Here is a 15435-nt window from a genome sequence, read left to right as displayed (position 1 = left end):
TGACGTTACGTTGTGAAATCGCTGTTTTTTTCGTTTATCACACAGTCTACATATAACGATATCTTGGCTTTATATGGCCCGATTTAATCGAAATAAAGACCCAATAGTGTTTATGGGACATCTAGGAGTGCCAACAAAGAAGATGGTGAAAGGTAATGACTGTTTTCTATTTTATTGTGCGGTTTGTGTAACGCCGAAATGCTAATTATTTTGTTTACGTCCCCTGCTGTGCTTTTCTGTTGTAGTGTATTGGTGCATGCTATCAGATAATAGCTTCTCATGCTGTCGCCGAAAAGCATTTTAAAAATCTGACTTGTTGCCTGGATTCACAACGAGTGTAGCTTTAATTTGATACCCTGCATGTGTATTTTAATGAACTTTTGAGTTTTAACTAATACTATTAGCATTTAGCGTAGCGCATTTGCATTTCCAGAGCTCTAGTTGGGACGCAAGCGTCCCAGGTAGAGGTAAGAGGTTAAACTGTAATTTTGGTAATTTGTGTGGTATTAAAAAAGATGTCAAAGTGCATGACATTTTTATAAAAAATGTTGGGTTTTTTCCCCCTCGGACCTGCAGGAGAGAGATCTTTCTATCCCTACTGTTGTCCATGGTGGTCTGCCAACCCATAACCTTCTGGCCCGCAGGCCTGTGCGCTATAAAGAATTCCTGCATTGCCATGCAATGCTCTGGTCTGTCCAAGACACGAGGGTAAACGGTAGACATGTTCTCTGCTATCCACTTTGCTTTAATTATTATTTTGGGTATAGGGGAGGGTCACTTCTTTTTATAATTTATTTTGAGGGATTAGATCAAATATATTTTGCTTAAGGGAGGGCCATCCAGTTTCATTTCAGAGGGGACCGATTTTCTCCATGTAACCCTTATTACAAATAATGTTCAATCCCTTACCTGCATGTTTTCTCTGAGGTCGGTGGCTTCCCTCAGTGGCAGTATGGCTGTCTTGAAGATGTCATCCACAGCCTTGATGACCAGCACCCTCATGGTGGCGTACTCCCGACTTCTCTTGCCCTTACGCACAGACAGTCCCCTCTTATGAGGCTTGCCCCCGCCCCTTCGGTTGGTGATGGCCACATGGACAAACAGCCAGGCGTGGGGAAGGACTTCTCCCGTTAGCGATTGTAACGGTGTGTGCCGGAATCCCGGCTGGAGACACTCGAAGGGGATTGTGTACTGGCCGATGAACTCGTCGCCAATGTAGTCATCATCAAGCACCACAAAGCGCACCATGGCCAGCTCAGGTAGATTTATCTGAAACTCAAAGCTTTCGTCAAACAGTGGGTTCTCCCCATTCTGATTGACAGTTTTAGTCCTTTGCTCTGCACAATCAGCAGGGATGCCATGGATCTCCACATAGACGTAAGGGTCAACCACATCTCCTTTGGCGCCTGAGCCTTTTGGTTTGGGGAAGTTTTGTCCACTTATGATCTTTATGTGCAAGAGCTGAGGAGACACACCAGGCACTGAGTCTTTAGTGTTGGCACTGAAATATGACACCTGCTCCCTCATTATGGCTGGTCGCAGCACATAACCACAGTTCCCATTCTGACGGAACCAGCCAATGTTTAGGTCCATCATCAGGCCGGGGGTCTGGTAGTTCATTGCCACGATCTGGCAACCACACTTCCAGAAGTCCTGAGGGTTCATGTTACTGGAGTCAATCCGCATTGGGCTGGGGTAGACTCTCGCCAATAATTTCTTGTTGTAGTTAACAAAGTCGCCTGGGAATTCACTGGCACAGCGACTGGCAAAAACCTCATTGAACGAGCAAAGTTCCCAGTGCCTCTGGCTTTGGAAAGCTGTTGGGAAGTCTTTGAACGCAATCGATTTACACAACGTTACCAGATCAGAGAGGTCCTTGGACAGCTGGAACTTTTTCAGTGGTATGCTCTGTTGTTCGTCGGCTTCAATGTTCATTCTTTGGGACATCTCAGCCCCCTCATCCTCATCAGTCACTTCACCCTCTGAGCCGATGCAGATCGCGCCCAGCTTCTTCCCTTTCAGCAGGATTTTACACTTGAGGTCAAAGGGTGAGGGCAGGTAGCTGTCCTCAGATGAGGGTGGTTTCATGTGAATCTTATCACCAATAATCTTTTTCAAGTGCTGAAACATGACCCTTTGCTGCTTTAAAGAGCAGTGGTTCTCCAGACACAATATCAGGGGAAAGTCAGATGCAACAAAGGCATATTTGTTGATGACGTCACAGACACTGCGGAAGACTATCTGCGAGGTCATTGTGTGGCCAGTGTAAATGACAGGCTCATTATCTGGTCCATCCCAGACATCTAGTTCTACACTACGACAGCCCATCTTGAGGGCACGGATGTACCCTGTAACGTCAGAGGGGCCTCTAAACTGATCCTCGATCAGGTATGTGTTGTGGGAAGCGTTGATGTAATAGTGGGACAGGGCTGGTTCATGTCCTGACACACTGTTTTTTGTTCAGGGTCAAAGATGTGGCACTCTGGTGACATGAGATAATTGGTAAACCCATCAAGGGAGAGCCAGCCCTTGAGCTGCCCCTCTTTGGAAGGTTCATAGCTCTGAATGACCTCCAGACTGGTGTCTTCACTTACTTGTGCCATACCCTGCTCAGCCTCCAGAAACATAGTTAAGTCCTTGGTATCTAGAAATTCCTTGTTGCTAGAGAACTGGACAAGAAGGAAATACATTTCTGGTCTTGTGCAAAGGTCATGAAAGACTTCAATGAACTCCTCCTTAGTCACACCACACCCCACCTTATCTTTAGATTTGTGAAACTCCTTGAACTTGAGTTCAATCTTAATGTTTTTGAGACCAGCGTTTAGGTTTTTAATTAGCTGCACAGCAGCACATAGACTGATGTGCTTGCTGTTGTTGGCATCAGCCTCCTCGAAGAGGTCACCGAGCCAGGAGGAGCGCATGTTGTTCTGGTTGCTTTCAATCATATTCAAGGTGTGTTTCCCATAGGATATCAGGTATCTAAGCCCGGTCACCCATATGTTGGCCATATCGGCAGAGTTTGCAACCAAGTCCAAAGACTCATAGTTTTCCCCATAGATGATTGAGAAGGCACAGTCCTCTGATATCTGATCATATATTCCGTTGGTCCTAAACGTTTCTGTGTTTTTCCCTGTCCGCACCTCTTTGATGGACTTGACATCAATTTTGGCTTTCTCTGACTCTTTTTTGGAGGGTTCCCACCTTAGAGACTGCATGTCGGCGTCCAGGAGGAAGTAGCGGTGGTAAACGCGGGAGTTGGAGCGGACCTTCTTCAGTTCAGAGCCGTCCACCATGGCGTTGATGCAGTCGCTCGCACTGCTGATCTTCTTCTCAGTGGGCATGCTGCTGAACGAAACAGTCTTCTTCCTCTCTCTGCGCTGCCTCGAGCCATCCTAAGGAAGAAAAGCAAAAACCTGAATACCTGATCTGTAAACCAGTGGAAAATAAGTACATCACTTTAGATTTAGAGGTAAAAAGAGGAGCTGAATACTCTTTCAATCACTTCTCTGAGCAGGAAGAAAAATATTTGATTTGAGATATACTTACTATAGGCCAACTGAAAACATGGGAGTGGGGGTATTCTAGACTCTGTATGACTAAGCATTTGCACGTGTCTGCATATTGAAATGGGTTGATTATTTCACTGAAATATTTTTAACTCCTTAGCATTCCTTGGTGATTGGAGCTGCCTAATGTCAGTGTTTGACGTCTAACTGCATTATCGTGAGCATTGCTTTTCAGAGAGAAAACAGTTTACTAGATTAATCTCTATAAAACAGTATTTTACCTCTCAGGCTTAACCCCTGAGGAAATATGTATTCATTAATTAAGCACCGTTTCAGCTGACCAAAATACACTGATATCATTTCTTAAAAATAGCCATGAGGAGCTTTGTGAGGTATAAAACATAATGTTCAAATATTGGACAATAATGCAGCGCTATGGCAGCCTGCTAATTCTCTTTGTCCATGTTGCTGCTGGTGATGGCAGGCCTTTATGGTCTAGAGGTCCTCAATGTTTCCTTTTCAGCCCTACCTCTCAGAGCCCAGAGGGAGAGAACTATTGAACTAAACTTGGCTCAATAAAGAAAATTACAACATTTCTGTGAAATGTGTACAGTAAAAATCTTGACTCTGTGGAAGCAAGTCACACTCAGATCAAAGAGGAAGAGGCCAGTATATGGGACATAATCAGTTGTGCTTAGGCAGCAGCTATGGGGATATTAAATAATTTCATCAAATATAATTATCATTATATTTGCCATTTAGTTGGATATTTTAAATGCATGTGCACATTTTTAACATGAGCACTGCTGCTGCGCGAGGGAGAGAGGCTCAAACAACCTTTTATTGGTCGTGTACACAGATTTGCAGATGTTATCGTAGGTGCAGTGAAATGCTTGTGTTTCTAGCTCCAACAGTGCAGCAATATGTAGCAATAAAAAATAAAAGACAATCCAAAAAAATAAAGATATATCAGAACGCGCAATGTCAGAGACTGGAATATTAGAGACGGGAGATGAGACATCTCGGCTAATTTAGCTAGCCAAGACTAGCTAACTTGTAGCAGCCACAATGTTATTTATCATCCCATACAACATTACCCGTCTTGACTGGAGCAGCCTAGAGAAGCTATAGCTAGCTAGGCTAAATGCTGCACTTTCTCCCCAACCCCATTCAGATAAAACAATAGCCTACCTGTTGGTTGCTCGTTGTAGCCTACTCCTTCTCATTTTGCTAACTTTTAATTTCATAATTGTATTCCATCTGGCATTGAATTAGTGAACACTCACTCCATTTGCTACATATTGAGCAACTTAAAACTTCTTATGGCTTGAATCCCGCTAACGGGATAGATATGACAACAGCCAGTGAAAGTGCAGGGCGCCAAATTCAAAACAACACAAATCTCATAATTAAAATTCCTCAAACATAGAAGTATTTAACACCATTTTAAAGACAAACGTGTTGTTAATCCCACCACAGTGTCAGATTTCAAAAAGGCTTTACGACGAAAGCACACCAAACGATTATGTTAGGTTTGCACCTAGTCACAAAACAGCCATTTTCCAGCCAAAGAGAGGAGTCACAAAAAGCAGAAATAGTGATAAAATTAATCCCTAACCTTTGATGATCTTCATCAGATGACACTCATAGGACTTCATGTTACACAATACATGTTTTGTTCGATAAAGTTCATATTTATATACAAAAATCTGAGTTTATATTGGCACGTTAATGTTTAGTAGTTCCAAAACATCCAGTGATTTTGCAGAGAGCCACATCAATTTACAGAAATACTCATAATAAACATTGATAAAAGATACAACTATTATGCATGGAATTATAGATACACTTCTCCTTAATGCAAACGCTGTATCAGATTGTTTTTAAACTTTACCGAAAAAGCACACCATGCAATAATCTGAGTACAGTGCTCAGACAACAAATCAAGCCATACAGATATCCGCCATGTTGTGGAGTCAACAGAAGTCAGAAATAACATAAATATTCACTTACCTTTGATGATCTTCATCAGAATGCACTCCCAGGAATCCCAGTTCCACAATAAAGGTTTGATTTATTCAATAAAGTCCATCATTTGTCCAAATACCTCATTTTTGTTTGCGCGTTCAGCCCAGTAATCCAAATTCATGATGTACAGGCCAGACGAAAAGTCAAAAAGTTCAGTTACAGTTCGTAGAAACATGCCAAATGAAGTATAGAGTCAATATTTACGATGTTAACATAAATCTTCCATAAAGTTCCAACTGGAGAATTCCTTTGTCTTCAGAACTGCAATGGAACTCAAGCTAACTCTCACGTGAACGCGCGTGGTCAGCTCATGCCACTCTGCCAGACCACTGACTCATTTAGCTCCCATTCTCCCCTCCTTCACAGTAGACGCATCAAACAAGGTTCTAAAGACTGTTGCCATCTATTGGAAGCCTTGGGAAGTGCAATTTGACCCCATAAACACTGTATATTCAATAGGCAAAGAGTTTAACATTTTCCACTTACTGGTTGGATTTTTTTTCTCAGGGTTTTGCCTGCCATATGAGTTCTGTTATACCCACAGACATCATTCAAACGGTTTTAGAAACTTCAGAGTGTTTTCTATCCAAATCTACTAATACTGTGCATATATTAGCAACTGGGCATGAGTAGCAGGCAGTTTACTCTGGGCACCTTATTCCTCCAAGCTAATCAATACTGCCTCCAGTCATAAGAAGTTAAAACAACAAGCTACACACCACACCTGAAGGTTACCGGTCTTTTTATGTGGAGCAGGCAGAACAACATGTTAAGATGAATTACAACCTCTAAGGAGCTATTCTAATGTCTATAAATATTTGACCTTAGATAAGTGCTTCATACTGAAACTATAGGCTGTAGAGAGCTTAAAATAACTCAGCTGAGTGGGAACAAACAATTGTTATTGTGGGTCAATTAATGCATCATAATTCATCAGGTCTCACTCTAATATACAGTATCTACTGCTGTACATATTCTTACTATAGCTTGTTTAAATTCACCAAGTGTATATATGTATACATTGCATTTGGATTACGGTTACAGCTATTCGGGTTCGTTCCGACATTTGTTGATAGCTTGCATTTGTTTTTTTGGGGGATTATTTGACATTTTACTGCATTGTTAGGCGCTAGTAACATAAGCATTTCACTGAACCCACTATAACATCTGCTAAACTGTGTACGCATCCAATAAACTGATTTGATGAGATGCTAACAAAGAGGTCAAAGTAAAGTTGAGAGCAGCATACCATATAGTGGGGCAAAAAAGTATTTAGTCAGCCACCAATTGTGCAAGTTCTCCCACTTAAAAAGACGAGAGGCCTGTAATTTTCATCATAGGTACACTTCAACTATGACAGACAAAATGAGAAGAAAAAAATCCAGAAAATCACATTGTACGATTTTTAATGAATTGATTTGGAAATTATGGTGGAAAATAAGTATTTAGTCACCTACAAACAAGCAAGATTTCTGGCTCTCACAGACCTGTAACTTCTTTAAGAGGCTCCTCTGTCTTCCACTCGTTACCTGTATTAATGGCACCTGTTTGAACTTGTTATCAGTATAAAAGACACCTGTCCACAACCTCAAACAGTCACACTCCAAACTCCACTATGGCCAAGACCAAAGAGCTGTCAAAGGACACCAAAAACAAAATTGTAGACCTGCACCAGGCTGGGAAGACAATCTGCAATAGGTAAGCAGCTTGGTTTGAAGAAATCAACTGTGGGAGCAATTATTAGGAAATGGAAGACATACAAGACCACTGATAATCTCCCTCGATCTGGGGCTCCACGCAAGATCTCACCCCGATCTCACTCATCGTGTTTGGAGGACAAAGAATGCCGAGTTGCATCCAAAGAACACCATACCTACTGTGAAGCATGGGAGTGGAAACATCATTCTTTGGGGCTGTTTTTCTGCAAAGGGACCAGGACGACTGATCCGTGTAAAGGAAAGAATGAATGGGGCCATGTATCGGGAGATTTTGAGTGAAAACCTCCTTCCATCAGCAAGGGCATTGAAGATGAAACGTGGCTGGGTCTTTCAGCATGACAATGATCCCAAACACACCGCCTGGGCAATGAAGGAGTGGCTTCGTAAGAAGCATTTCAAGGTCCTGGAGTAGCCTGGCCAGTCTCCAGATCTCAACCCCATAGAAAATCAGCCCCAAAACGTCACTGCTCTAGAGGAGATGTGCATGGAGGAATGGGCCAAAATACCAGCAACAGTGTGTGAAAACCTTGTGAAGACTTACAGAAAACGTTTGACCACTGTTATTGCCAACAAAGGGTATATAACAAAGTATATATTGACCAAATACTTATTTTCCACCATAATTTGCAAATACATTCATTAAGCATCCTACAATGTGATTTTCTGGATATTTTTTTTCTCATTTTGTCTGTCATAGTTGTGTAAGTGTACCTATGATGCAAATTATAGGCCTCTCATCTTTTTCAGTGGGAGAACTTGCACAATTGGTGGCTGACTAAATACTTTTTTGCCCCACTGTGTGTGTATATATATATATATATACAGTGCCTTGCGAAAGTATTCGGCCCCCTTGAACTTTGCGACCTTTTGCCACATTTCAGGCTTCAAACAAAGATATAAAACTGTATTTTTTTGTGAAGAATCAACAACAAGTGGGACACAATCATGAAGTGGAACGACATTTATTGGATATTTCAAACTTTTTTAACAAATCAAAAACTGAAAAATTGGGCGTGCAAAATTATTCAGCCCCTATACTTTCAGTGCAGCAAACTCTCTCCAGAAGTTCAATGAGGATCTCTGAATGATCCAATGTTGACCTAAATGACTAATGATATAAATACAATCCACCTGTTTTTGATTTGTTAAAAAAGTTTGAAATATCCAATAAATGTCATTCCACTTCATGATTGTGTCCCACTTGTTGTTGATTCTTCACAAAAAAAATACAGTTTTATATCTTTATGTTTGAAGCCTGAAATGTGGCAAAAGGTCGCAAAGTTCAAGGGGGCCGAATACTTTCGCAAGGCACTGTACATACACTCCAAAAAAACTTCTTTTTTTTATTGTATTTTTATTATTATAATTATATATTTAGATTTTTTTTTTTTTACCTGAATGTGGAACGTGTTTTGTTGGTTGATTGAAAACCAACTTAATAAAACTTTAAATATAAAAAAGAGCCTAGGGTTGATTTTGTTGTAACACTTGAGGTTTGGACACCAATTCTATTATACTATAAGATTCTAAATAAGAATCACAGCCTGTGAGTACACTACAGATGTCATAGCCTACAAACAATAGTAGGCAAGGTCACATATTTTCTTTAGTACGGTATATGAAAGTGTTGACCCGTCTGACGCTGTGGTTCTCCGCCCTGGTGAAAGAATAGCAACAAGCATCCTGACATGTTATCTATTCTAGTCAGCTACTTCCTACCCCTCACTCTCAGACTTGAGGTTCAAATGAGACAAAGGAAAGCCACAGTAAGCTATGATTGCACTTTTAAAAAATACAGACAAGCCTCTGTAGGCAGCGCTAGCGCTTTTCTTTCATTCTATAGTCTGCAGGTGTACACAGAGGGTTAAAAAAGGTGCAACTCAAAAGGATTTCAAGTTCAAAACAGTGCTGGATGACATGTTCAGAGATATAGGACTACACCACAGAGAAATTAAAAGATCCTCCAATACACTCTATAGGTCTACATCTCAATTGTATGATCGGATTCCAAAACTTAAGCCATTGCAAAAATGTTTGGGTGGTATGGTCCACAGATTGTGGCATATGTACCTTCTACCTTTGAGAAAGCTTCAGTATTCATATGAATAAGTGGCTATTGTGATGAAGAACTGCTGGTGAGCTATTTTGTTTAACACCATTACTGGCAGAGGTCTAAACTTCACTGTAACCCCCACTCGTCTGGTCTTGTAGAAAAATGACTACAGAGAAAACTGTCCAACAAGAAATCAGCACATCTTTACAAGCTACACATGAGCACATATTTACATGTTATACATTGCATAACATCTCTTCATAGCGGTTTTAACTTTTTATGGATAGAGATCTGTATTCGGAAGTTTGGATGACTGAGGTGCCCAAAGTAAACTGCCTGTTACTCAGTCCCAGAAGCTAGGATATGCATATGGTAGTATTGGATAGAAAACACTCTAAAGTTTCTAAAACTGTTAAAACGATGTCTGAGTATAACCGAACTGATTTGGCAGGCGAAACCCAAAGGACAATCCACCCAGGATCTAAGTGTCACTCAGAAGGACTCTAGAATTGTGGTGCGCGTGAATGACTGCGCGCTCCTCGTTTTTCTCCGGTATTGAAGCAGTTTATTCCGTCTTAAATGTTATCGATTATTTACATATTAGGGTACCGGAGGTTGGATTAGAAACATTGTTTGAAATGTTTGGACCAAGTTTACAGGTTACTTTTTACATTCCTTTGTAGGCATGTATGAACAGGTGTATTTCTGAATCAAACGCGCCAAATAAAATACATTTTTGGGATATAAAGAAGGACCTTATCGAACAACATGACCATTCATTGTGTAACTGGGACATTTGAGATTGCAAGAAGATGAAGAGCTTCAAAGGTAAGCGATGCGTGATGCATCTGCTTGGTTGGGAAATGTTTGTGACGTGCTCCGGTGAGGGCGCACCCTTGGTAATTTATCTCCGGTATTGAATATACTATTTTCAGTCTTAAATTGTATCATTTATTTACATATTAGGGTACCTGAGGATTGATTAGGAGCGTTGTTTGACATGTTTGGACCAAGTTTATTGGTAGCGTTTGGGATTAATTTTGTATGCACTTTGAACGGAGGGGAAACCGGTGGATTATTGAATGAAGCGTGCCAAATAAACTTATTTTTTGGGGATATAAAGGACTTTATCGAACAAAAATGACCATTTGTTATGTAACAGGGACCCTTGTGGTTGCAACCAGGTGATGATCTTCAAAAGGTAAGGGATTTATTTTATCGCTATTTCTGACTTTCACAATGCGTCTGCTTGGTTGGAAAATGTTTTTAATGCCTTTGTATGCTGGGCGCTGTCCCCAGATAATCGCACGGTGTGCTTTCCCCGTAAAGCCTTTTTGAAATCTGACAACACGGCTGGATTAACAAGAAGTTAAGCTTTAAATGATGTATGACACTTGTATTTTCATGAAAGTTTAATATTACAATTTCTGTCATTTGAATTTGGCGCTCTGCAATTTCACCGGATGTTGTCGAGGTGAGACGCTAACGTCCCAATGATCCGTAAGAAGTTAACAAAGCCAGTCAGTGAGAAATGAGCTGAAAGTTTTTTTTTTTTTATTGCCCAGTCATTCTAAATTAGACTTGGCTCTGTGCGTAAAAAAAAGGACTGTTGCATCACTATTTGTTTCAAAACGCCAAATTCTAGATTGAGGAGCGCGCTATAAAAATATTGGCCAACACTGCATTAGATAGAAACAAACTCATCCACAAGTGTCTGTTGTGGTTAAGGAAAAAAACATTAATACAGTAGATTAGCGCGTGATTTTCTTTGCCGATTTTATATTGATACTGTGACTCCAAGTATCGATTTGTAACGACAGCGATCGCTAGTCAGGTGTACCTGCCCCAAAACTCTGGGAACTAGCTATAGGACGATAAATACCATTTTTTTTCATTGTTTTAAATATGTTTTAGAAATATGTAACTTTCACACATTAAGTCCAATACAGCAAATGAAAGATAAACATCTTGTTAATCTACCCATCGTGTCCGATTTATAAAATGCTTTACAGAGAAAGCACAACATATGATTATGTTAGGTCATAGCCAAGTCTAAAAAAAAAAAGCAGCCATTTCTCCAGCCAAAAGATAGGAGTCACAAAAATCAGAAATATAGATCAACTTAATCACTAACCTTTGATGATCTTCATCAGATGACACTCATAGGATATCATGTTAAACAATACATATATGTTTTGTTAGATAATGTGCATATTTATATCCAAAAATCTGAGTTTACATTGGCGCGTTACGTGCAGTAATGTTTTGATTCCAAAACATCCGGTGATTTTGCAGAAATACTCATAATAAACATTGATAAAAGATACAACTGTTATTCCCAGAATTAAAGGTAGACTTCTACTTAATGCAACTGCTGTCAGATTTCAAAAAAACTTTATGCTTTTTCCGTAATCTGAGAACGGCGCGCCGAACCCAAAACAGGCAGAGGAATATCCGCCATTTTGGAGTCAACAAAGTTAGAAATAACACCATAAATATTCACTTACCTTTGATGATCTTCAATCAGAAAGAAGGCACTCCCAGGAATCCCAGTTCGACAATAAATGACTGATTTGTTCCATAAAGTTTCATCATTTATGTCCAAATAGCCACTTGTTGTTAGCGTGTTCAGCCCAGTAATCCATTGTCATGAGGCGCAGGCACTTCATCCAGAGAAAAACTCGAAATATTCCGTTACAGTCCTTTAGAAACATGTCAAACGATGTATGGAATCAATCTTTAGGATGTTTTAACATAAAACATCAATAAAAGTTCCAACCGGAGAATTCCTTTGTCTTCAGAAGAGCACTGGAACGAGAGGGAACTCTGTCGGGAGCGAGCGTCATGAGACCAAGGCACTCTGCCAGACCACTGACTCAGAGGTCTCATGAGCCCCTCCTTTATAGTAGAATCCTCATTCAAGTTCCAAAGACGTTTGACATCTAGTGGAAGCCGTAGGAAGTGCAACTTTATCCATATCTCAATGTGTATTCGGTAGGCCAAGCTTTGAAAAACTACAAACCTCAGATATCCCACTTCCTGGTTGGATTTTTCTCAGGTTTTCACCTGCCATATGAGTTTGGTTATACTCACAGACATCATTCAAACAGTTTTAGAAACTTCAGAGTGTTTTCTATTCAATACTAATAATAATATGCATATATTAGCATCTGGGACAGAGTAGAAGGCAGTTCACTCTGGGCACGCTATTCATCCAAAAGTGAAAATGCTGCCCCCTATCCCAAAAAGGTTAAGGAAAGAAAAAAAGTGGCCGTTTTTTTCTCTTGGCAACTTGGATCATACTCGTACATCACGGCTAGCCTGGTTTTGTCACAAACGGTTAGTAACATTATAGCTTTGATACCTCAGGGCCTTTAAATCTGAAAAATCTGAAAAGTCAAGCTTATCAGTTGGCAAAGTGTGTGGAATTTATGAGTTAGATTTAGCCTGGTCTACAAATGCAGGTGAAAGTCTCAACCATGACATTCTTCAGGGTTTGGCGGTATGAAGCCATGAAAACTGTATTCCTTGAAGCCATGGCATTCCAGAGACACATTCATCTCTTGTATCAACACGTCACATCTGGTGACAGGACTGTGGCCATGTTGATCGAACACTTTCTCGCCCTTGCTCTGTGGTGTAATTGAAGGGAAGGCTGGATGTACTTTAAAATGGGTACTAATCAACCTCAGGGCCCCACCACTTCATTTTTACCCCCTGCAGAACCTAACCAGAGATTCACATACATCTCTGTGCTGTGAGGAAGGATCTAATCTCAAAGTAAAGTATTCAAAATAAGTACATCACTCCAGACAGAACTGCTACTGGAGGAGCTTTCCTGAGGCTTAGAAAAAGCCAAAATGCATGACTGAAGATAATCCATGTGATCTGGACAAGGATTTTGACCTGGTCTTTGGGAGGCTTTCATTCGTGTTGGCCTTTAGGTGTGGCTGCCTGCAACAGTAGTAGTGTTCCTGTTGAATGGCCAACGGCTTCCAGGCGAGGACTACTAATCAGGATTTCCTCTTGCGCTCAGTGAGGACTGGTTTCAGCTCCCCAAATAAGAAAACGATACCACAGAACCCCCCCCCACACACACACACACACACGTCTGAACTGTGGTTATTTATTTCCTGAAAATACAATTCTGTGTCTTATGTAATGGCCAAAGTCAGGAGGGTGTTTTTAGTTACTTACACATGATTTCATTAAGGCTCAAAATTATCCTGAAAGAGAAACATTTCTTGAAACTAAAAGGATACAGAATCCTCAAGAACATAATTGTAAACCATACAATCTCCAATGTTTTAATTTAGCCTACTTGCTCAGCAGAGATACTTACTTTTTTGCTTTATTAGCAGCATACTGGTACACAATCCATTTCATTAATATATTTTAACTGGATAATAAAATGTCCCAATTTCTGAAGTAACACAACATCTCTGTGTTTTGTTATTCGACAATGATGCTGTACCCAGGCAATCCCAGGTGTCTGCTGAGCTGCTGTCGTAATTAAGAATGACAGGCCCAATTATCATCACGCATAGTCCTGCGTTGGCAAAGCCCGATTTCCTTTGCAAATGTGTAGGCCAAATACATAGGCAGGCCAGATTCTGCACCTGGAGTTCCAGTCATTTTGTACATAGGTATTTCTGGGTAAAGTAAAACCACAGAGACATGATATGATGTTTGATAAATTTAATAACATAGGCCTAGCTAAACCTGTGCAGGGCTTAGTGGCGTGGGGAGATTTGGAGAGTATTTTTTGTCTCCCCGCATTACATTTAAGTGTGTTCGGCTGCCAAAAACTCCCATAGAATTCTGAATTCCCTAATAGACTGAAACCCCCTTTACTGGTTCAATGAGCAGTTCAGGACAGTCTGTACATCTGAAGTAATCACAGGGGACCCATTATACAGTCCAGACCAAGCGCATTGTATAGAGCTAACCGTTTTGAGCATCACACAAGAGACCAACCACAACTGCTGCATAATGCGATCATCAATATTAGTCTACATCTATGCTAGGCTAAATAGTATTGAATAAACAACACCGATATTTGACTTTTATAAAGCGTTTTAATCATTCAAATGATAATGTTACCAAGCGACATTCAACAGCACTAAACTCCAGAAGAGCAGATAGGATTTCAGGTTACACATTTCGCTGCCAACCTATTATAGCATAAAGGGGATATTGCTCATAATTTTGTCTCTTATCAGGCTCTCGTCTCAATAACATCAAACGCTCAAAAGGGAAAAGAGCATTGGCTTTGACATCTGAGTCTGAGACATCTGGACCAGACTGTATTTCCCCCCGATTATAACGTGAAGAAGCCTCCCTATGTGGAGAAGGCTCGTGACTGCAACCTCATCTACCACTCTGACCTCCAAACACCAGGGTTCATTCACATCCACAGAGCAGACAGACCATCACATGTTAAAGAGCACATCTGAAAACAGCCATTAGGAGTCAGCCATGCTGGCTTAGGTTTTACTATATAAAAGGGGGATTTAGATGCATTAATAGGCTAGGAGTCACAGCAAATATCAGATATGTTCATGGTAGGCTATTTCCAGCGTTGATCACATTGGCAAACAGTGCTTTCAAGAATATTTCATATGTAGGAACATGGTGGGTGTTGGATGTAGAAAAAGCCTGTTTTAGGAGGAACATATGGGCCAATGCTTAAAATACAGGACTTTCAATCCCCAGTTGGGATGTGGCTGTTATACCACTGAGGAACCTGACAAATGTCCAGCTGTAATTCAGTATCAGACCTCAGAGTCAAATCTACCATAAAATAAATAACTAGCATGGGAGCCATAGAGTAGATTTCCTGAATTGTGTGCCCCTGAATTGATGTTAATTAGCTTAAAAACCCTGTTTTGAAGCTAAAGCCATGGTCTTTAAGAAATGAATATTGCAATGTCTGCTTAAGCTCTAGGATCAGGTGTCTCGCTCAAAATTGAGGGCTTAGTTAAAACTCATTCTGCAGCTTCCCTGTGAGAAACTAGACCCCATTTGCAAATGTTCATGCAAAATGCATGCTTTTAGTGTTAAGGAAAGTTAATTGAGGGTGAAATTAATCAGAATCAGCTTCATTCACCATGTACATTTGATTGTACGG

At 40.5% G+C, this 15435-nt stretch overlaps 1 protein-coding gene across 1 annotated transcript in view; it reads right to left on the bottom strand.

The window, feature by feature from the left end:
• Positions 1-15435, bottom strand: part of LOC115141118 (inactive phospholipase C-like protein 2) — a 68145-nt gene that overhangs the window by 22296 nt on the left and 30414 nt on the right. The window contains 2 exon segments of the mRNA XM_029679766.2: positions 910-2429; positions 2432-3392. Coding sequence (XP_029535626.2) covers positions 910-2429; positions 2432-3392 — 2481 coding nt within the window.

Source organism: Oncorhynchus nerka, linkage group LG14 (genome assembly GCF_034236695.1).
Source record: "Oncorhynchus nerka isolate Pitt River linkage group LG14, Oner_Uvic_2.0, whole genome shotgun sequence".
Classification (NCBI taxonomy): domain Eukaryota; kingdom Metazoa; phylum Chordata; class Actinopteri; order Salmoniformes; family Salmonidae; genus Oncorhynchus; species Oncorhynchus nerka.
This window is presented reverse-complemented; position numbering and strand designations above follow the sequence as displayed.